The 22,311-nt window shown below is 53.7% G+C and overlaps 3 protein-coding genes across 9 annotated transcripts in view; 2 read left to right on the forward strand and 1 right to left on the reverse strand.

Moving 5' to 3' along the window:
- Positions 1–1,081, forward strand: part of ABCC8 (ATP binding cassette subfamily C member 8) — a gene marked incomplete at its 5' end in the record, with an annotated part of 74,851 nt that extends 73,770 nt beyond the window's left edge. For all 6 annotated transcript variants that reach the window (XM_080908148.1, XM_080908150.1, XM_080908149.1 and 3 more), the window contains 2 exons: positions 158–220; positions 898–1,081. In XM_080908148.1, the coding sequence (XP_080764274.1) occupies positions 158–220; positions 898–1,035 (201 nt within the window). In that variant the 3' untranslated portion in view covers positions 1,036–1,081. The remainder of the gene's footprint in view (positions 1–157; positions 221–897) is intronic.
- Positions 1,082–5,040: 3,959 nt separating this feature from the next.
- KCNJ11 (potassium inwardly rectifying channel subfamily J member 11) lies at positions 5,041–8,408 on the forward strand. Of its 2 annotated transcripts, XM_080908168.1 has the most exons (2): positions 5,041–5,696; positions 5,868–8,408. In XM_080908168.1, exons 1-2 carry the CDS (start codon positions 5,623–5,625, stop codon positions 6,793–6,795), a joined length of 1,002 nt encoding a protein of 333 aa, XP_080764294.1. In that variant the 5' UTR covers positions 5,041–5,622; the 3' UTR covers positions 6,796–8,408. The 2 variants fall into 2 exon arrangements, with proteins under 2 accessions (XP_080764294.1, XP_080764293.1); XM_080908167.1 differs by having other exon boundaries at positions 5,044–8,408.
- Positions 8,409–19,200: 10,792 nt separating this feature from the next.
- The window catches only part of LOC308413317 (BOS complex subunit NOMO1), a 44,733-nt gene continuing 41,622 nt past the window's right edge, over positions 19,201–22,311 (reverse strand). Inside the window, exons 29-31 of the mRNA XM_080908244.1 lie at positions 22,049–22,168; positions 20,095–20,187; positions 19,201–19,774 (exon numbers count right to left, since the gene is read on the reverse strand). Of these exons, the coding sequence (XP_080764370.1) occupies positions 19,643–19,774; positions 20,095–20,187; positions 22,049–22,168 (345 nt within the window). The 3' untranslated portion in view covers positions 19,201–19,642. The remainder of the gene's footprint in view (positions 19,775–20,094; positions 20,188–22,048; positions 22,169–22,311) is intronic.

Genomic DNA, 22,311 nt, shown 5'->3' on the forward strand with positions numbered 1-22,311 from the left:
AGTCAGCACAGAGGCTCCAGAGCCTCAAGCTGACATTCACATCTAGGGCTAGTGGGTATAGATGGGAGCTGCACCACCTGGGCCCCATGTCCCCAGAACCATCCCAGACCTCACCCATGGAGCAGATGAGCCACCAGCTGCTACCTCTACCTGACAGGAAAACATCCTCCAGAAGGTGGTGATGACAGCCTTCGCAGACCGCACCGTGGTCACCATCGCGGTAAGGGGCCTTTGAGGTCCTGTGTGGAGGTCACCCGAAGGGAAAGCTTGCTCTGGGAAGGTACCAGCGGACTGATCCCTGTAGCCAGGCAACGATCCTAAGACTAGAGATCTGGCATAAGAACAGAGCAGAATTTCGGGGTGTCTAGAGATTTACACCTTTACTTGCCTCAGGCTTTCCCCCATCTCTGAATGCCAAGACACACCCTTCCCTAAAGCCCCATGAGCTAGGCTGAGGCTGCTTCTCAGAAAGAATGGGAGTCCCCCTCCCTCCCCATGGTGGGAATCTGTAAGGCTTGATGCTTGGAAGTTGGGGGTGGGGGTGAAGACTGATAGAAGAGAAGGGCAGAGGAATTGGTTCACAGCCACCCCAGGCTGGAGCCATCAGCTCTGAGGACACAGTTGGGCCCTGTAGAAGGAATAAGGTCTTGGCTTCAATCCCTAGTATTGCAGGGTGGAATGCTAGCCTCCCCCCCCCAGGGGGGGGGAGTATAAGACAGGAGATCACAGACTCGGGGCTGTCCTGGGCTACTTAGCTTTGGGTCTGTCAAGGCTTCGTGGCAAAGAGGGCATGGGGAAGAGGAGGGAGAAGAGGCATGGTGAGCATATACCTCCTCCAGTCTGGAGGATGACAGCTGCCCTGCCCACCACACTCACCAGCCCCTCCTGCCCACGCAGCACCGCGTGCACACCATCCTGAGTGCAGACCTAGTGATGGTCCTGAAGAGGGGTGCGATCCTGGAGTTTGACAAGCCAGAGAAGCTTCTCAGCCAGAAGGACAGCGTCTTCGCCTCCTTTGTCCGTGCGGACAAATGATCTGCCGGAGCCGAAGTGGCCCCACCTCACCTGCTTGCCTAGGGTTTCTTACTGTACATCACTTGTAAATAAAGAAACGAATTCTTTGCTACTGGAGGCCCTGGCTCTGTGGAAGGGGCAGCGGTGCTCCGTGGGTGCAGGCAAACCAGCCTGCCTTTGGCACTAAGCAGACTCGAGGATGCCAACTGAACAGAGGCAAAATGGTATTCCCAGTCTGTGTCAGGAAGTCCCCACTACTATAACAAAACGCCACAGGCGGGGTGGCTTTTCACAGCAAGAAAAATTATCTGCCCCCTCCCCTGTCCTGAAGGCTAGCATCAAGATCAAGGTGTGGTTTGGCGGCCTTGGTTTCTCCTAGGGCCTCTCTCCTTTGCTTTCCGCTGTGACCTCAGAACCTCTCAATCTCCCCTCCCTTCTCCCCACCCTTCAGTGTTTTTCCTCTAAGCCACTGGTCATATTGGATTAGCCACTGGCTACAACATCACTGAACCTTAACCTCCCCCATGGGCCCCAGCCCCAAGTACATGGAACTAGAGGCTGTACCCTACGAATGTAGGATGGAATTCTGTCTGCAGCAAGGGTGAAGATTAGAAACAGTTCCACTGAATAAGGGAGCAGTCTCCAGCCAGCTGGGACTCATCCGGGCTCACCTGAGTTATAACTGTGGGGTCCGGCACTGGTCCCCAGTAACAGGTACTGGACCTGGCTCAAGCATTTGAATTCGCTGTAGCATGTGACCAGCCAGAGGGGCCGGGAGGAATGCTACTTCAAACAGGGGTGGATTCTGACATCAGAATCTTTCCTTAGCTTACATCCTGTCCCAGAACGGCCAGATGGAAAACGAGGTGTTCTTTTCCAACACTTCCAGCAAAGTGCTAGGACTGAATCTCAGTGGGCTCCCCGGGTCACGTGTCCTCTCCCACCCAATCAGGGCTGGACTGCCACCTTGCCTGGGATCCCACGCCACTACCTCTGCCTCCCTCCCCATCTCACAAGCATTCAGAAGTGGGAGGAGGGAGGTCCCTGAGCAGCCCCTGTGCACGTCACCCAGGTGGTAGCTTGATTGTACCAAGGATCAGGCACCAGGACCCTAAAGCCACAACTCATCCTAATCCCATTTGCCTCAGGGAACAGGAGTCTAACCCTCAGCCAAGAAATGGCAGGTGCTCGTTTGCGTATAATTTGCATACTGTTTGGGTATAATTTGCATAGTATCTGCAGTATTGGCTTATGAGACCCTGGGGTCCCAGACCTGGCAATCTTATCTCCCAGGGCTGCAAGCCAGTCAGAGCTCTAGAACATGAGGAAAGTTCACCAGTCACCAGAGGGAGCCCAGCGCACGCCAGAGCAACTCAAGAGAGAGCTCACTGAGGTCTGGCAGGCTGCCTGGGAAAGGCAAGACTCGTGTCCAGTGTAGGAGGGAAGAAATTAGATAATCAGAGGCCGAGGGGGGGCGGGGCAGGGATCCTGCTGCCAGAAGGAAGGAGCGAAGTGAGCACGTCAGGCACCTCATGTAGAGGTGTGGAAGGAGTAAGGGCAGCATCGGGGTGCCACAGACCCTTAATGCTAGGACAGTGAGTGTGACCTCTCAGGGAAGGAACATGACAATACAGTGTATAGGGAGGTGGCTATGAGCCAGTAGGGGACTCAAACAGGGTAGGAGGCTGTCTAGTTAGGGTTTCATTGCTGTGAACAGACACCATGACCAAGGCAACTCTTATAAAGGACATTTCACTGGGGCTGGCTCACAGGTTCAGAGGTTCAGTCCAGTATCATCAAGGCAGGAAGCATGGCAGTGTGCAGGCAGACGTGGTGCTGGAGAAGCTGAGAGTTCTAGATCTTGACGTGAAGGCCACCAGGAGAGACTGTCTTCCTCAGGCCGCCAGGAGGAGGGTCTCTTCCACACTGGATAGAGTTTAAGCATAGGAGGAAGTCCCAACAACTTCCTCCAACAAGGCCACACCTCCCAATAATGCCACTTCCCATGGGCCAAGCATTCAAACACATGGGTCTATGGGGGCCAAACACTTTGGGCAAGACACCCAGCCTCCTCTCCCCTGGGGCAGGGACTAGCTAAGGGCAGACCAAAGGGCAGACCCTAGCCTCTCACCCCGAAGATGCCTAAGTAGGCCCAGCAGCTCCTTCTGCTCTGAATTTCCAGGAACAGACACAGGGGGGGTTGGGGGACGTTGCAGTGCCAAGAGGAAGGGCTCCGTAACCTAAGGAAGCAGCAAAGGAAGAGCAAGGAAGTTCTAAGAATGCCCAAGGCCATCCTAGCCCAAACCCCTCTATGATGATCTAAGCAATGGTTCATCAGTTCAGACTTGAGTCCCTCCACTAGGAGGGCTATCTCTGGCTACACTTGGAGGGCTATCTCTGGCTACACTAGGAGAGCTATCTCTGGCTACACTTGGAGGGCTATCTCTGGCTACACTAGGAGGGCTATCTCTGGCTACTGTCATTAGAACAGACTCTTGCATATGTCAACCAAAGCCTGCTTCTGCTCCACTCTATGCTCACACTACCCTTTGGGCCAGGCAAACCTACTAGTCATTCCTCCTTTACCTCTGGGGACTTCAACAATGAAGTTCTTGGAACCCTCTCCCAGGGTCCCTTTCTCATGGTTGAAAGTGGAAGCGGTCTCAGAGATTTCTTGTGCAACTGTGTCCTTAAACGTCCCATTCTTGACCCAACTTGCCTCATCCTCCCTGCCTCAGGCATCAGGATAGCCCAGTCCCCCCTCAATCTCTGCAGTGGGGTTCACTCAACCTATCGGTAGATCTGGAAAAAAGAAAACGCTCAATATGAAAATGCCCCATGGTGGCCCGCATTCTCAGTGCAGCTATAACTGTTGCTCCAGCCTCCCAACGACACAGTGGGTAGAGGGCTGTCTCAAGGATCTGAGCCCCAGGACAGGCCATTACAGTTCCAGCGACTTCCGGGAGCCACTCTAGGGTGGCATCTGCAATGGACATTATTCCTGTTTTTGACAATAACCTGGGCCATACCCAGGCTAGCCCTGAAACCGCTGCCCAGACCCAGAACACACACACAACACACACACACATACACACACACACACCACAACCCAGGGTTAAGGAGGAAGAAATCAGGCTGAAGGTCTACAGAGTGCAAAGCCAACGCTGGCAGAACAACCCTCTGAAAACTCAGGGACGGCAGCCAGAGCCGTGGGGTGCACGTGCAATCCCCGCATTCTGCAAGTGGAGGCAGGAGAATCAGCAGTTCAAGGCCATCCTCTGATACATACCGAGTTGGAACCCAGCCTGGGCTACAAGAAATCCTGTCTCGAAAAGGTAAGTAAGCAAATAAGTATATAGATAAGTAAATAATTGTACGGTCTGAAAGAATCCTCAAAGGGAAGAAGAATCGCCGGTTGGGACGTTCTGAGGCTAATGTTTCTCTCACGTCAGCCCCGGCTCTGATGCTGTAACCTCTCACTGCCTTCTTTCCCCGGGAATCAAGAGCTGTGCGAGAGGCAGGGAGGACCCAACTATGGACGGGGGAGAAACAGAAGTCAGGGCTTCTGAGCCAGACTAAGAGAATTTCACAAAAGCAACTTTAGACCACGCTGGGTTTGAAGAAAGCCTCATGGCCAGGCTGAGGATAGTGAGCCGGCGGAGGCGGGAGGAGAATCCTCTGTGGGCGGGGCTTGCGCCTGGGCCCGCCCCTGCCCCTCCCCCCCGCTCGGGAGCCGATCCGGCGCCCTCTGGCGGCGGAGGCTGCGCTTGCTCTCGGGAGCCCCCCGCCCGCAGCCTCCCACCCCCACCGCGCACAGGTCGGTGCCCGAGGATCGGCTCCCAGACACACGCCCGGGAAGCCGGCCGGGAGTGAGCACCCGGAGTGGGAGGGGGCAGGGAGGTGGCCGCAGCTTGAGCAGCACGAGCAGGTGCGGCGGCGGCGACAGGCGGGGTGGGGACGGAACAGGCGGGGGGCTGCGGGCGGGCGGCAGGGCACCGGGGAGGCCGCGACGCGGAGCCAGCCCGGGGGTCTGGGCGGCGGGGGGCGCGGGGGGCGAGGAGATCCCGAGCGTGGACGGTGACAGGGTGACTCGAAGGGCGCGGGATCCCAAGGAGACAAAAAGGACGAGAGCTGGAGAAGGATCCGGGAGAGCGGCGAGGGCTCTAAGGGAGAGGTGGAATGGGAAATCCGGGGCACACCTGGAGAGGACACTGGGTCAAGAAGTAAGGCCGGTGCTCTCGGAGGGGACCGGGGACAGGGGTGGGTGAGGCCAGAGAAGAGCCAGGGGTCGAGGGAGGGCTGGTAAGTTGGAAGACCCGGAGGTGATAAGTTCTGAGGAGAAAGGCTGGGCCAGGAAAAGAGAGTTAGAGGGAGGTCCAGGGGTGGTGAGGGGGAGCTGAGCGGGGGTCTGCGCCAGGGGGAGAGAGAGCACAGGCTGGGTCAGGGGGCTCAGTAGGCAATGAGCTAGTATAAAAAGAATCAGTCCAGAGGTTGGTACAACCTTCGGAGGAGTGGGCTCAGAGAGGGGACCCTACAAAGAGGCCCTAGGCCAAGCCAGTGTAGTGCCTCTCCCCATGGGGGAAACCCCTTCCCGGGGCCCGCGGAGCCATGCTGTCCCGAAAGGGCATTATCCCTGAGGAATACGTGCTGACCCGGCTGGCAGAGGACCCTACGGAGCCCAGGTACCGTACCCGGGAGAGGAGGGCCCGCTTCGTGTCCAAGAAAGGCAACTGCAACGTCGCCCACAAGAACATTCGAGAGCAGGGCCGCTTCCTGCAGGATGTGTTCACCACGCTGGTGGACCTCAAATGGCCCCACACGCTGCTCATTTTCACCATGTCCTTCCTGTGCAGCTGGTTGCTCTTCGCCATGGTCTGGTGGCTCATCGCCTTCGCCCACGGTGACCTGGCTCCCGGAGAGGGCACCAATGTGCCCTGCGTCACAAGCATTCACTCCTTCTCCTCCGCCTTCCTTTTCTCCATCGAGGTCCAGGTGACCATTGGTTTCGGCGGGCGCATGGTGACAGAGGAATGTCCCCTGGCCATCCTGATTCTCATTGTGCAGAACATCGTGGGGCTAATGATCAACGCCATCATGCTCGGTTGCATCTTCATGAAAACGGCCCAGGCCCATCGGCGAGCAGAGACTCTCATCTTCAGCAAGCATGCTGTCATCACCCTGCGCCATGGCCGCCTGTGCTTCATGCTTCGCGTCGGGGACCTCCGCAAGAGCATGATCATCAGCGCCACCATCCACATGCAGGTGGTGCGCAAGACCACCAGCCCCGAGGGCGAGGTTGTGCCTCTCCACCAGGTGGACATCCCCATGGAGAATGGCGTGGGCGGGAACAGCATCTTCCTGGTGGCCCCGCTGATCATCTACCACGTCATCGACTCCAACAGCCCGCTCTACGACCTGGCTCCCAGTGACCTGCACCACCACCAGGACCTGGAGATCATCGTCATCTTGGAAGGGGTGGTAGAAACCACGGGCATTACCACCCAGGCCCGCACCTCGTATCTAGCTGACGAGATTCTCTGGGGACAGCGCTTTGTCCCCATTGTGGCCGAGGAGGATGGCCGCTATTCCGTGGACTACTCCAAATTTGGAAACACCATTAAAGTGCCCACACCACTCTGCACGGCCCGACAGCTTGACGAGGACCGCAGCCTGCTGGATGCCCTGACTCTCGCCTCTTCGCGAGGGCCCCTGCGCAAGCGCAGTGTGGCTGTGGCGAAGGCCAAACCCAAGTTTAGCATCTCTCCGGATTCCTTGTCCTGAGCCGCAGTCCCTCGGGCCCCCACTCACTTATGCGCGCACAAGGGACGTGAAGTATGGTATGTAGAGTGGTGGGGTGTGAGCCCCTTGGCCAGATGAGGGTCCGGTGTGGGACAAGACCCTCCTTGGTTCAGCCTCCCTGCTGCTGTGTGCCTGGGGTGTTACAAGATACTTGTCACTATGCTATTTCTGGCCCCAGCAGGAGCCTGTACCGGGTTATTTTTGTTCCTCCTCCTCCCAGGCTCAGCTCAGGACTGGCTTACCCCTGTGTCCCTACCCAGCGATGGGGAGACAATAGAAGGTTTGGGGCTCCTAAAGCTAAGGCCTCAAAGCCAGTTTTGGTTCCCCCATGATTCATCCTGCCACAAGCAGACAGGTAACTGGGCAAAAGAAACCCCCAAGTTGGGAGCCTATTGCTGTTTCTGTAGGCACCAAAAAGTACCTGGCCAGGCTTCAGCCATGTTCGAGCCATACTGAAGAATCCTGCCAGCCAGGGGGAGGTGGGTGTCAGAGCACGGGAACTGAGGGGCCCCCACAGACCCAGGATAAGTTTACCTAGGCTCGCCTCCATAGGGCGGGCGGGCTTGTGCGAGCGAGGAAGGGGGAAAGGAGGCAAATGATTGGAGACCTTGCTGGTCCTGTTCAGATGTGTGTCCCTGTCCTCTAGCCTTGACTCCAGCATTTTGCAGAGAGAGTCGGGACTGCTGCCTCATTTTGCCCCCACCCCCCAGTGGCTGAGAATTGGGTGTTAGGTAAACACTGATATACCTGGCTGAGAGGCTGAAAAGGGTCCTCTGCTTGCCATACAAGATGCACTTCAGGCAAAACTCTGCTCTTGGCTCCCCATGGGCAGCTGTGAGTCACTTTGCCCAGTGGGGGTGGGGCACTGGTGGGTAGCAATGCCTTGTCTAGGTTGCTAGAAAAAAGGAGTATTGGAAAGTTCAGCCTGGTGAGGGAAAGGGAGGTCCCCAAGGCAAAAGGGCCCTTGGGCCTGACCTGAGTCTGGACTCTCAGAACAGTGCAGTGTCCTCCCATAACTGCTGCCCCATCGTCAGTCAAGCCTCCCCTCTGTGACCTGATCTCTGGGCTTTTCTCGCTGGGAAGGCAGTGGGCATGCCACTAGAAAAGAAGACACTGCCAGGGTCTGTCACCCAACATGGCCCCCGCAGGCAAGAGGCCAGGAAAGCTAGACTAGCTCTGTTTCCCTCACCTCTGGAAGCTATTGTCCCTCCATCTCAGGTTCTCCTCACCCACCCTCCGTCTGTCTGGCCAACCTGACCGGTTGACGTCCAGCAGACATAGCCTAGGGCCGGCCTCCCTCCCGAGACGCTGCTGGAAGGCTGAGGTAGCCACAGGGAGGGGAGGGGAGGCTGTAGGCCTTAGGGTATTGATCGGTTCAAATACCTGGCTCCAGCCGAACAACTCTGTGACTCGGGCGTCTTTCGTGTTGATAGTCCCTACCTCATTAAGCTGAGCAGGTGAAAGCACATGTATCCACGCTTCGGAAGTGCCTGGTCTATAACAAGTACTCAATAAATGTCAGCTGTCCTGGTCACCGCTGAGCCAGTGTGGTGAGAAAACTAACTTTAAAAAAAAAAAGTTCTTTTTACACTGCCTCTGGGTGATGCATTGCTCTGTCCCCCCATGGTTCCCTCCCAAGCTCAGTCCTGGTCTGCAACGGATGCTCTCCCTGTCTTTGTCACCTCACTGCTGTCCCCGTACCTGTCACCTGCCCCACCGTGGCCAAACAGGCGGAGAAGGGTTGTGATCATTCTCCACCGGGTGAGATACTGTGTAGTTCTCTGTCTCCTGGGTCAAGGGCGGCTCCTCTACTGATATCCATTAAGGCCCAGGCCAGTGAAGCTCCTTGGTCCATCCCTGGAGAGAGAGACCCTTCTCTCCTCTATGAGCCTTCTTCTTCCCCTGTGTTTAAGGCTCTGTCCCTCCCTATGTTCATGTCTACGGAGCAATGCCAAGACGGCATCCTGAACGCAGTGGATGCAGGGTGAGAGAATGGATGGGCAGATGGGTGGGTTGTGCACACAACCACAAACCAGGGCTATGGTTATAGGGAACCGTGCAGATGGCTGCCTCTAGATCAGGGAGGGTATGTCTCCGGATGCTGCAGAGGAAGGGATGGGTGAGCCAGGACATTGCTGCTACCAGAATGACTTCTGATCTCCTTTCTCCTGCCTTCCTTTATCTACACATAGTCCCCAGTCCTCACTCCCTCTTGGCAGACTGGCATGTTTCCAGTTTAGCCCCCTTGGAATTTCCCTAGTGCTGGGGACAAGTTGGGTGTAGTGTTCATTCTTGGGACTCTCTTTAGCTCTCCTTGAGGCCACAGGGAGGAGCTGGAGTCACTTGTAAGACTTGCTGGGTGACAGCATCCATGGCCTTCAATTCCCAGAGAAGCAGCTGGTGTTGTCTGAAGTCCGTAGAAATGGTGTTGTGGTGCCACCTGCTGGCCGCAGATGACACCTACAAGAGCCCAGGAAAAACTGGGCTGCTGGTCCAATCTCCACCCCACTGTAAAAGAGAGCCCAAGCCTTAAAGTCTAGCTCGGGGAGAAAGTAGAAAGCTCCAATCCTGGGGAGATAGCCAATTGCCTCACTACCCAGAGAAGCGCATGATTTCCGGATCTGAAAGCGGCTGCAGGGTCACTCTGTTAAGTGACAGTCTCGATTAGGTACAATCACAGGGACCTCCCTGGCCTTAGATCCAATCACATGGAGACCCCTCTATCCTCTCTTGCCTTTGAGTCTACTGTGTACCAAGCCAAGCAGAGACAGTACAGCCTGCGGAGGCACACACATACTGTCCCTGTCCCAAACTCATTACAGTGGTGTGACACCCCCAAGCATCAGGTCTGAGCTGCACAGGGGAGGGGACTGATGCCTGGGGACTGTCACCTCCAGCAGGTGTCCCTTCCTTACACAGGACCTACTCTCCGCAATGGGTGTCCTCTTTCCAGTTGTGTCCTTCCGGACATCTTCCCCAGGGACCTGGCTGTCACTGGACGGAGGGGGGGGTATTGGTGGCTTCACATAGGTCTCCTTGTCCCCAGATAACAATATCTTACAGCCTTGAGTTTTCCAGTGAATGCAGGTGACTCCGGGGGGGGGGGGAAGGTGAATTCTGCACATCAGCCATGTCCCTAGACCACCTGCTGTGAAGGGCCTGTTCTATTCCTGCTCTGAGGAGCTGGAGACAGGAAGAAGAGAGATCAAAGGCAGAACTGAGACCAGGGGTGGAGACTTGATTGACAGCTTGGAGCATTCTAGTCCCTCCCAGGAAGGGAAATGGATTTCTTCTATACTTGATCCTACTCCCACTGTTGACCGGCCCAGAAGTACCGTGAGCACCAGGCTACCTCAACGAGGCAGCCTTTCTCCTGGTCTTGATTCTTCCTAAGTCCTGGTGGTAATAAACAGGATGTTAGATCATGGGTCAGGCTCTGCCCTTTTCAGCTGCCCATCCCCCTGCTACAGAGAGTTGACAGCTGATCTGCTGAGATGCCTTAGTTCTTTTTCTCTCAGAGATGTATGCCAGGCTCCTGTGGAGGCCAGGGACTGCAGGTGACCATCCCACACGAAGGACACTCATTAAATTCATCCTCAGCAACCAGCAGTCAGACAACCGACCTGCAACCACATCCTATGGGTGACCTGTGTGACATGGGACCTTGCTCTTTTCTCACAGATCTGCAAGAGAAAAAACCAAAAAAAAGAAAAAGAAAACTTTGTCTCTTCATAGTCCCCACCAGGTTTGTGTGTGTGTGTGTGTGTGTGTGTGTGTGTGTGTGTGTGTGTGTGTTTGGAGTCCCACAACACCACCAAGCTATACAACCATAACATATATGCAGGAACTTAGCTCAAAGCCATACAGGGTCCATGATTGCTAACTTCAGTCTCTGAGTCCCCCATGAGCCCTGCTTAGTTGAATTCTGTGGCTCCTGTTCTCATGGTATCTCCGACCCCTCTGGCTCCTCAAATCCTTCCTCCCCCTTTTCCCTGGAGTTCCCCTGGTTTAGCCCGGTGTTCTGCTGGGGGTTGGGTGTCTGCATCCGCTCACATCAGTTGCTACGTGATGCTTGTCTGATGAGGACTGGGCTAAGCACCAATCTACCAGTGTGGCAGATCATTTGACCTGCTTTTCTTTTTTTCCTTTTTTCCCCTATCATACGTGGTTCCACCCTGGGTCTCTGGGCACCTCAGGCTCTGGATCCTGGCCATCCGCGCCATGTTGATCAAGGCTCCCTCTCCTGGAGTGGGCCTCAAGTTAGATCATTGGCCACTCCCATAAGTTCTGCGCCACTGTTACCCCAGCACATCCTGCAGGCTGGACATATTGGAAGTCCAGCGTTTTGTGGCTGGGTTGACGTCCCCCGTCTCAAAGCTGGGAAGCTCACTGGTTGTGGAAGATGTGGAAGATGTGGAAGATTTGTTTGATGCTCTGTATCTCCTATGACGATGAGACCTCGCTGGGGTCACTCTCATAGATCCTGGGGAGTTTCCACTGCACCGGGTCTCTGTGTTACCCCCAAACTCCCTTCAATCCCGGTCAATATTCTCTCCCTCCACCCCTCAAGCCTGAACCCCCAATGTCCCCATCTCCACCCAACCCAGTCCACCTGAAAACCCCATTCTGTTTCCCCTTGTCCAAAATCAGGTGTGTGGATTGTATGGGGGACTCCATCAATTCCATCGATCAACCAACCATGTGTTTTGTATTACGATAAATCTGTAGTACATCTTGAAATCAGGGATGAGTATTGGGAGGCATTTATTTCCTACTGGGTCACTGGGTTCACCATGCTGGGACTGACTTCTTCCATGGGAGGGACGAGGATCTGGAGGATCTGTGAGCCGCCCCTGACACGGCGGGTGTGGCTATGTTGAAAGGGTGTGCACACCACAATGGCCTGGGGAGTGTCATGATTTTAGCATTTAACACATTCCTCAGAGCGTCTCTCGGGGGTTCATGTTTATGACAAATATCATTTGTCATCTCCCACGTACCATTTAAGCAGAGAGTAAAGAACAGGACACAGAAAGCACACCCTAAGGAGCCACGTTCAGCCGAGTATCAGCCTTTGTGGTGCCACAGGAGCACTGTCCTTGTGTTCCACCTTCTAAAGTGACCGACCCACGCCTGGTGTCACCCAAGTGCCTGCCGTTTTGATAAAACTTACTATAGTTCATTTTTAATGGCAGTGTGATTCGCGCAGAGATAAGGCTGGATGATTTCTTTGGAAGGTTAACTGAGAGTTAATGGAAGGCTTGCATCACGAGCCAGCACCTCTGCTGAAGGCAACATGGAAGCCTTCTTAGCTCATTCCTCTTCTCTTTCTCACCGAAAAACCCTTCACAGATCACCCAGGTTTATAACCCCCGCTGAGAGTTCTGTGTGTCACAGAACAGCACCGTCCATGTCATAGCTCAATGACCTGGTCACAAGTAACAAGATCAGACGCAATTTACAGCAAGAGTGAATGTCTGGGGGCAGCAGATCCACAGGCCTTCTCCACAGAGTCCGGATGGGAATCTGTAAGAGACCAGATGGGAAAAGTCTTTCCTAAAACAACACTCAGTACCCAGGACTCATCCCCAGGACCGACACAGGTCAATCACCTGTTTCTCTCCTCACACCACAGTGGTTTCTATCTCACAATGGCCTTGGAGGCCCCTCTATTTTACCACAGCAGACTGAGGGCTCCCTGAAGTAGACAAAGGAGTGTTTAACTTCTCAACATGTTTAACCCCCAGGAGAATTCGCCAGCAGACCGCTGACATGCAATGGCCCCTATCTGCACAGCAATTTTGTCAGAAAACTTTGTGAAACCGTCGTCAAGCAGATTTGAGAATCTGAAAAGGCAGTGAGCACAGCCCAGTGGACAGCTCTGTGGCCCTTAGCGTGTTTGCTGTGGAAATGAGCTGTCCACATTAGAGATGTTGTGGGGAGAACCTAGCAGACTTCTTTGTAGACAATAATAACTCAGGTCTGCAGAGGTAACTTGACAAATTAACCCTGATGACCTGGGATTGGTCGCCAGAGCCCTAATGGTTTAAGGAACGATCTTATTTCTGCAAGTGTCCCCTGCCTCTGCAGAGATGCTGTCCCCTGTGCTCTCTGTCTCTCAGTCACTGTCTCTGTGGCCTTAAATTCAAGATCCCCCTGCCTCAGTCTCTTCAGCATTTGCCCATGGACTTGGGTTGCCATGAGGAAATGAAAGCCATGTCCCCCGAGTTCATCACCCACGTTCTAGCCTTCTGCTCTGCGTGGCCATCCACACACCCATCACTACCCCAGCAGCATCAGAACCACAGGGCCCTTCCATGAAGAACTCACCAATGACCTCCAGCCTGGTTGCCCCCTCTGCCTTTTCAGGGGTGACCACAGCCTTTCTGTGGTATTCTCCTGCTTCCCACAGCTCGATCCTGGGTAGATAGTGAGGCGTCTCCATGTTCTAGCCCTGATAAGGACACATTGGCTCCATTCGGACTGCCTCTAGTTGAGCTTCATAAAACTTAAACACCTGGACCTTGGGTTCATTCCCATCCTTCTCCAAAGACCAGATAATTCCCACAATACTGAGGTCCAGGTGTGGGGAGCCAGGGATTCCGCAGGGTGTGATAACATTTTCATGTAGGAATACCATCCGAATAGTTCCTGCCATCTCCACTTCAGTCCACCTATGGAAACCCGAGAACTCAGTGACAGGAGGCTCGCGGCGCCCAGTCATGGGGACGGAATGAACAGCCCTTGAACAGCTCAGAAGCTCTTGTTGTCCCAGAGAGATCCCCTAAAAAATTGTGTCTTTTGCTTAACACAACTGCTTTACCTGTTAGGTGTCTGTGTACATTTTAAAATCAGATAATAAAATGTTTAACGAAAGTTTGCATGTATTGTATATATTAGCATGTAAGAGACAGAGACAGTGACAGAGAGAGACAGAGAGAGCACAGGGGACAGCATCTCTGCAGAGGCAGGGGACGCTTGCAGAAATAAGATCATTCCTTAAACCATTAGGGCTCCAGGGACCAATCCCAGGTCATCAGGGTTAATTTGTCAAGTCATCTCTGCAGCCCCAAGTTATCAGTGTCTACAAAGAAGTCTGCTAGGTTCGCACCTATGCGCCTGTAGACCAATTTGGGGAACATTATAAGACATCAGTCCATTAACCTGTTTGGAGATGTACAGACAGAGCTCCGTCCTTCCCAGATTCATGTGTTCAGGCTGAACCCCAACTGGGACAGAGTTCAGCAGGAAGAACTTTGGGAAATGGTGATGGCTTGAGGCTGCAGCCTTCCGAATAGGATCAGGGACAGCAACTAGCGTGTAAGCCACGAGAGCTCTGTCTGCTGTGATGGCAGGCCAGGAAACTATCCTAGAGCTAAAACAACCAGACCCTTAACTCGGTACAAGTCAGAGAATGTCGTGGGGTAGCTGGTTCCCTTCTTCAACCTTGACATGTGTTATGGGGACTGAGCTGAGATCATCAGGTAGGCGGCAAACACCTCTACCCGTGGAAGTATCTATTCAACCCTGCGGTACGTTTAAAAAAAACAGACACTTGGCCTTCCAAGCTTCAAAATACTTGAAAATTCATTCTGTAGGACACCAACCACTAGAGGGTCCTTAAAAAGCACAACACAACCATCCGTAACTTGGATCATTCTATCATTTGTCTACAGAGACACAGACAGTACAGATAATGCCCCAAATCAATAGCTACTGGTTTGAAAAGTGTCCTAAATGTCTTCTTGTGACTTCAATTTGCATTTTGTGAACACAAACCAACTTGACAGAATCATGCTGAAATCTGGGGTTTGAGCTACACACCTGATACCACACATTCGGGGTACACATCTGTAACCCCAGCACTCATGGGACACATCCGTAATCCCAGCCTTCAGGAGGCTGACACAGAAGAACTGTTTCAAGATCCAGTCCAACCTGGGCTACCTCCTGAGTCTGAGCCCATCCTCTCCTAAACAAACACATACACAGCATCCTGAAAGGCTATGCGACAGTGCGAGGAGTTGGAGAAATAGCAGTGGGAAAGACGAGGAGAGGAAGATGGCTTCCAGTCCCAGCTGAGACTCCATTTCCAATTCTAAATGCCTATTATTTTAATTTTTATTACTAGGAGCTGGGGTTATTTGGCTTACGCTTCTATCTTTCTGTTCATTATTGAAGGAAGTCGGAGCAGGAATTCAAGCAGCGCTGGAACCTGGAGGCAGGACCTGCTTAAGAGGCCATGGAGTGGCACTGCTTAAGGAACTGCGTCCCCTGGCTTGCTCAGCCTGCTTGCTTATAGAACCCAGGACCACCCCAGGGATGGCTCCACCCACAATGGGCTGGGCCAGGGATGGCTCCACCCACAATGGGCTGGGCCAGGGATGGCTCCACCCACAATGAGCTGGACCCTCCCCCCTTGATCACTAACAGAGGAAATACCTTACAGCTGGATCTCACGAAGGCATTTCCTCAGCTGACGCTCCTTCCTCTCTGATGACTCTAGCCTTGGTCAAGTTGACACAAAACCAGCCAGTACACCACTGTAACACATATTTTCATTTAAGTTGTATGTGTGTGTGTGTGTGTCTGCCTATGTGCCACTGTTGCCCATCAATTTCCCAAACTTAAATGATCCTCCTGCCTCAGGCTCCCCTGATAGGCTAGGACTGGATCGTGTGAGTCACCGGTTTTCTCCCTTTTGTTAAAGTCAGGGTTGTTTTAGGTTTCTTTGCTTTTCCTTTTTTAACATTTACTATTCATATTACTCACCCATAGATTCAATAGAGCCACAAGCAAGAAATTTAGATAATAGCATTTAGCATTCGGTCTAGGCCCAGAGTACATTAACCAGTGTGGAAGTTTGGTTCCCATAATTCATCAGAACAAGAGAACCTGCTCATCTTCATTCTCTCCCCCTCCACCCGTTTCGGAGTTTGCAGAATTCTTGTCATGTTAGGTTGCTGCACTGCCGACCCCAATAACCGCATCTGCCAATCAAGCTAACACAGGAAAGTGACCTCTTTCTCTTCTCCTAAATGAAAAGGCAAGTCACTTGGGGACAAAAGGTAGTACACCTGGCATGAATGTTTTATCCTTGGGGGAAGATTATCTGGGCTTTACACACCCAGGGGAGAGTTGTGCTCCTGGACCTAGGTTTGCTTCCTAGCCGAGGGTGCTGAGCATTAGCCCCTTGACCTCACTACTGCACATAGCCTTGTACCAGTCTAGGGCCAGCACTTACCCGGGCTGCTAATGCCTCTGGATCCCAAAGAAAACTTGGGTGCCCTGCCCCGAGAAGAAAGCTAGAAAAGACCTGGCAACCTGGGCTGCAGCTGAAGACCCTCCCCAGCACTGTCTGCACCAAACTCACACGCCCACAGCATTGGCAGGACAAGCAAGAACATGAGCCCCTCCCCCCTCCCAGGACCACTCAGCCTTGCAAGAGCCTCGGATTCTGCAAAAACTCAGGATCGCAAACTTTCCTGTCTTCTCTATTTCTCACTCCTGGTCCTCCCTCTCTGGAAATTGTGACTAAAGAATGCTGGTCCAGGTCGGTTTCCTTTCTCTCTGTACCCATCCTCTTTTAATCTCATTTTACGTCAGTCTGTCTTCCATCTCTTCCTGAGACTGTTCTTCAGAAGGTTGTCTCGGATTGTGTCTCAGTCAGGGTTTCTATTCCTGCACAAATATCATGACCAAAAAGCAAGTTGGGGAGGAAAGGGTTTATTCAGCTCACACTTCCATATCGCTGTTCATCACCAAAGGAAGTCAGGACTGGAACTCAGGCAGGTCAGGAAGCAGGAGCTGATGCAGAGGCCATGGAGGGATGTTACTTACTGGCTTGCTTCCCCTGGCTTGCTCAGCCTGCTTTCTTATAGAACCCAGGTCTACCAGCCCAGGGATGGCACCACCCACAATGGGCTGGGCCAGGGATGGCTCCACCCACAATGGGCTGGGTCAGGGATGGCTCCACCCACAATGGGCTGGGCCAGGGATGGCTCCACCCACAATGGGCTGGGCCCTCCCCCCTTGATCAATAGTTGAGAAAATGCCTTACAGCTGGATCTCATGGAGGCACTTCCTCAACTGAGGCTCCTTTCTCTGTGATAACTCCAGCTTGTGTCAAGTTGACACAAAACCAGCCAGTACAGATTGGATGTTTCCACCCTCTCCGGTTTTTCCCCTTTACTTACATTTCCTCCGTTTCCTGGCCACCATGCTGTGACCTGTCTTCCTCTGTCATGCCTGGCCACCATCTACAACTTGATCTACAGGCAGCAGGGGACTGTGTACCACACTGGGCATAGCTTGAGCACAGGAGACCTCAAACCCAGCCTCCACCGGACACACTACTTTCCTCAAAGCCACACCTATGAGGAAGAGGCCTGACTGTGCCACTCCTTATGAGCCAAACATTCCAACACATGAGTTTATGGGGCCATTCTTATCCAAACCAATAGAAAAAGCCAGAGAAGGGGGGGGGTCTCTGCAGTTCTTCATCTGACAAGTGATTAATATGCAGAATATATGAAAAACACTAAAAATGTAACAGAAGAACCTTTCAATAATGCACAAATCCATAGAATAGCCAGTGCTCAACTGGGGTGCCAGGCAGGCCTGTGCCCCATGACTGCAGTCTCAGTACTTGGAGGCTGAGGCAGGAGGATTACTGTAAATTTAAGGCTAGCCTAGGCTACACAGCCAGGCTCTCACTTAGGATGCCCTGAGTGTGTTCACACTAAACATCCAATGTCCCCAGTGTCCGTATGGCAAGTACGTCTTTACAATCTGGCCTAAGAAATAGCCATCCTTACCTCTCTACCACTCTACTGGTCACAAGAGCCATGCACATCCTTGGATGCTGTGGTGGCTATTCCTGGTTGTCACCTTGGCTCCAACTGGGATGAACAATAATCCAGAAATGGAGGGCACACCTGTGATCCAGATCTTGAGGCTGGAAGTCTCAGGCTTCTGACCCGGATCTTGACATGGAGATCTCGAGGCATAGTGGCCCAGGTGAGGTAGTATACCCCTTTAATCCCAGGGGACTGGGGCAAGCAGATCTCTGATTCAAAGGCCAGTCTGGGACAAAGCAAGTTCAAAATCCAGGCATGGTGGAACACACCTTCAAGCTGAACCACACCTTCTGCTGGAGGCCTACGTAAGGACACTGGAAGAAGGAAGGCTCACCTCTGCTTACACGTACTTGCCAGCACATCTGTGGGAACCTACTTCTTCAGAAGATCAGCTAAAACAACTAGCCTCATGGGACTGAGCAATTACAACTAGCACCTTAGAGTTAGGCACAAGAATGGCCCCTTCCCTCCAGCCTTCTCCCCGCCCCGCCCCAGCAGGAAGTTCACAAAGCTTGCTGACTGGGGGACAAGATCCTCAACAGGAAAGACAGGGGCTGGGGACAGGCAGCTTGGCTTTGAAAGGCTCTGGCTAGAAGCCAAGATATCCTTCCTCATTTGGCTTGTTTTGGGGCATTCCTCATGTAGCCGGAGCTGGCCTTAAAGTCACTATGTAGCCGAGGATGACCCCGAGTTCCTAATTTTCCTGCCTCCTCCTGACAGGTACTGGACGACAGGGTAAAAGCCCCCTCTGGGCAGCGCTGGAGGTGAAACCGCCTTGTACAATCGCTAGCCAAGCACACTGCCAGCCTGCGGCACGCCCCGGCCCTCTAAGAGCCTCTCTAGACAGTTCAGTGTCATGAGTGGTGTGTTGTCGAAGCTTTGTATCATTAACACCCACCAACAGAAATGTTTACTCCCCACGGGCCCCGGCACTCGGCCCCACGGAGCAAACCAAGGCAGGAAGCTGGCCATAACAGGACAACCAGCGCTTTCAAATGCCCTGAGACAGGGGTTGAGCCAACACCCTGGTAACGCTTGAGCAACATGGTGACGCTTCCACATGATGGCCACTTTTGCAACGGACAGAGCCCACTGACAGTTGTCTCTTAAGCTTTTGGCCTTTCTACGGTGACGATTAAAAGAACATTGGGGGGACGTCTGTTACGGCGTCACTTGAAGTTAGAACGGCCATCCACAGTCCGCATGGGTAATGTCTCATCTGTTCCAGAAGCTCCTGAGGCCCCACCCCTGTGCAGCACACCAACCCACATGGTCCGTCAGGTGGCAGTTGACACAGACACACAGGCACAACCCCTCCCCAGGAAGAGAAATCTTGTAAAAGCCCAGCACAACAAAGTCCTGGCTTCTCCAGGATACAGAATGTGCACCCCAAGGACCACGGTGAGCCGAGCTCAGCCACAGGCTGGCTTTGCTGAGGTGCCCGCAGCCTGTCACTGGGGCTGAAGGCCCGTCCCACTCCGTATGCACCCCACACCATGCCGAGCCCCCGAAGAACTGTGAGAGAAACTACAACACAAACGAGCGCTGACTTTATTTACCCAGCTCTGGGCAGACGCTGCTGCTTCCGGCTCGGGCCTCGAGGGCAGAGGGTAGTTTGGGGAAAGTTCAGAGGGCACAGCAGACAGGCGCCATGCTCACTGGACTCTTCTTGCAAATGACTGTGGGAGGTTAGATCGCGTCCTCGCGCCACCAGCTCAGCTTAAATACTTCTCTGACAAAAATAATAATAATAAATTATCTTCAACTCAGAAAATAAACTGTGTTCAGCAGGGTGACAGGAGGGTCCATTCGTCGCATTGCACCGCAGGGCTACACAGGAGAGGACAGACAGGCGGGACACCAACACGGGGTCACAGGGCCTGCCTGACGTGACTGAACATGTGCCTTTGTCCCCAGGCAGGTGGCAGCCCTGGCTGTGCCATCCGCAGGGGACGGGGCCTCCTTCCTCCTCACGTGCGCCTGGTCTTCTGTTTCTTGGTTTGTCTCTTCATGTCTTCCGGGCCGCTGCTGTCGGAGGCGGCCTGGCCTAGGGCTCTGACACCCTGAAGACGGCTCGTCAGCTGCAGCAGCAAAGGGATGAGCTGGAATGAGAGAGACCGTGAGCACCAGGAAAGCGCTGCACATCCCTGTACGAGCATCCCTGTGTGTACATCCCTGAGTGTGCATCTGTGTGTGCATCCCTGAGTGTGCATCCCTGTGCCTGCACAAGGCTCGCAGGGAGGTTCTACAGAGGCAGCACCATCCTAAGGTTTAGAAAGGCTGTCACTGGAGTTAACACCCTGGAAGAAGAGCTGCCGGACCCCCTCCAACCTTCACCTGCAACAGCCGCTGTGACACTGGGCAACCTCCCCATTGCCTGTCTCCTGACTCCCGCCTTCCCGTGAGGCCTTGGCTCCCCTACCTTGTCATGGTTGTAGCCGGCCAACAGGAGCAGCAGCGTCAGAGGCAGGGCGATGTAAGACCCTTGCGCAGTGTCTTGCTCAGGTAGCTTCCTCTGCAGGGAGACAGTGACTCCTTGTAGGTCCTCATTCACGCCTGGCTGGCGTGTGCTAGGCCAGGGCTCTGCCACCAGAGCTCCATCCCAGCTCTGAACATCCTTGTCTCAGCGACTCCCTGTCAGCTTCAAAGACAGACTGACACACAGAAGCTCACATGCCAGAGTAGAAAGCCAGCAGCTAGCTACACGTCCACTGCCTGGGACGGAGCTGAACGCGCTGCGCCGCTGTGGTTACGGACGCTGTCTTCCCCAAACTCCTCTATTGTGATTAAGTAATGAGAGAAGATGCTTCGTGAATGGGGTCAGGCTGAGAGGGTCTGGCTCAGCCACCCATGGAGGCACAGCTACAGGCAAAGGGGAGCTGGGCGCTACCCGCTGCCTCCAGGAGAGGGGCTGCTGCCTGTGAGTAACCTGTGCTACAGCGCGTCTCTCAGCGGCCTCACAGACTGAGACACATGGAGCTTCCACACGGGCACAGTACAGTGGGAAGCCTGGTGCTCCAGAGGCATCGCAAACACACATCAAATTCTCACTTCTCCCAGAGGCAATGAGCAACTTTACATTTAGTGTGCGAGTGCGTGTGCGTGTGCGTGGTCAGAGGATAGCCCTTGGGAATCCCGGGTCTGAACTCGGGTCATCGGGCTTGGCGGTGAGCGCCCTGACCTGCTGAGCGACCTCGATGGCATGGCTTCTCTTCTGTAAGGCGCCGGTCTCTGGGGCTCTGCTCTCAGACCTGACCATGTTCAGAGTCACTGATCCTAAGCTAGGACCTGGAACCTTCCTCTCCCAGAGGCGTCTCTGTTACGTTTACAGTGGCTCCACCACACACAAGCTCCCAGAAGCAACTGAGATGACCTGAGTGTGGATTACACTGGTTTTGATGGGAGAGGTAGAGGGTCCTGCTACTGGGGCTGATAAACGGTCATCTTGTCTGCCTGCTCCCTGTTTTCCCTTGCAATGCACTGGTCAGGTTGTTCAGGAGCACTATGTCCATGCCTGCTGACATTTACACACTCCTGTGTCTTCTGCATTGCCCATGAAGCTGCAGTTACCGCTACATGTTGGACTGTCCTAATGAAGGAATGTAATGCCACAGGTCAGAGGGAAATGGTGTCCCTCCTCCTCAAATCCCAAGCCAGTGACCTAAGCAATATTGCCTGCACACACTGGCTGCTCGAAAGCGGGCCCCAGTGCAGAGGAAGAAAGGCGTCCATGTGGGTTGAGGTCAAGGCAATACACGATTGGACAGTGGAGAGGTAGGCGGGGCCAGAGGCCAGAGAAGCAGAAGAGGAGGCGGAAGCCGATGTGTATGTTTCTCTCTGCGCATCTCTAGCTTGATGAGGTTGTCATGACTATTTCTAAGGGTTTCTATGGCTCTCGCTTATCTTTTTTGGACGGGCAGTTTGTATCTTTGTCCGCTGGTTATAGGCTTATTGTGTAGAGGGTTTGTGGATTGAGAATTCAACATATAAACCTATTTGATAAGTTAACACTTGTGAGTCATGTTTGTACCGGGCTGTGGAGTAAAGAAACACACCAGGGCAGGGCAGTTGTATCTACCAGGGACAGAAGCAACAGGGGCGGTGGTGTGAACCGTGTCTGAGTTCTTAGAGGCAGCATAGAGCACCAACTTAGGTATCCCCATAGTAACAGATGGCCTCTCAGGAGCCGGCCAAGCGCGGGAACCGGTGGCCACAGTTCCAGACTAGAAGAGAGGCAGCTGAGAGAGGGAGGTGTGGAGACCGCACGGTGTGGGTTCAGCTCTGCACTAGACCGCGCTGTCGATAACAAGGGACAGGAGCACATGCTGTGCCCACGGCTCCATCTAAGGGTTTTTAAACTTCCCCCTCTTACTTACCGTGGGGCTGAAGACCAGAGTGATGTGCTTGTGGTAGCCCACTGCGGTGAAAGGGACCTGGGGCAGGACGTAGTCATACTGGGATCTGGGGAGTGTGGAGTCCAGAAGCACAACATAGTTCTGTTGGGACAGGACACACAGCTCAGGTCCTCTCCTCAGCAGTGGGGCAAAACTAAGAGTGGAGGGGACTCGGACAGAAGCCATCATGAGACCGAGGAAGTCCAGGAGAAAGATGGACACTAGAGTCAGGGATGCCCTGGTTC

Source organism: Micromys minutus (assembly GCF_963924665.1).
Source record: "Micromys minutus genome assembly, chromosome: 32".
NCBI classification, from domain to species: Eukaryota; Metazoa; Chordata; class Mammalia; order Rodentia; family Muridae; genus Micromys; species Micromys minutus.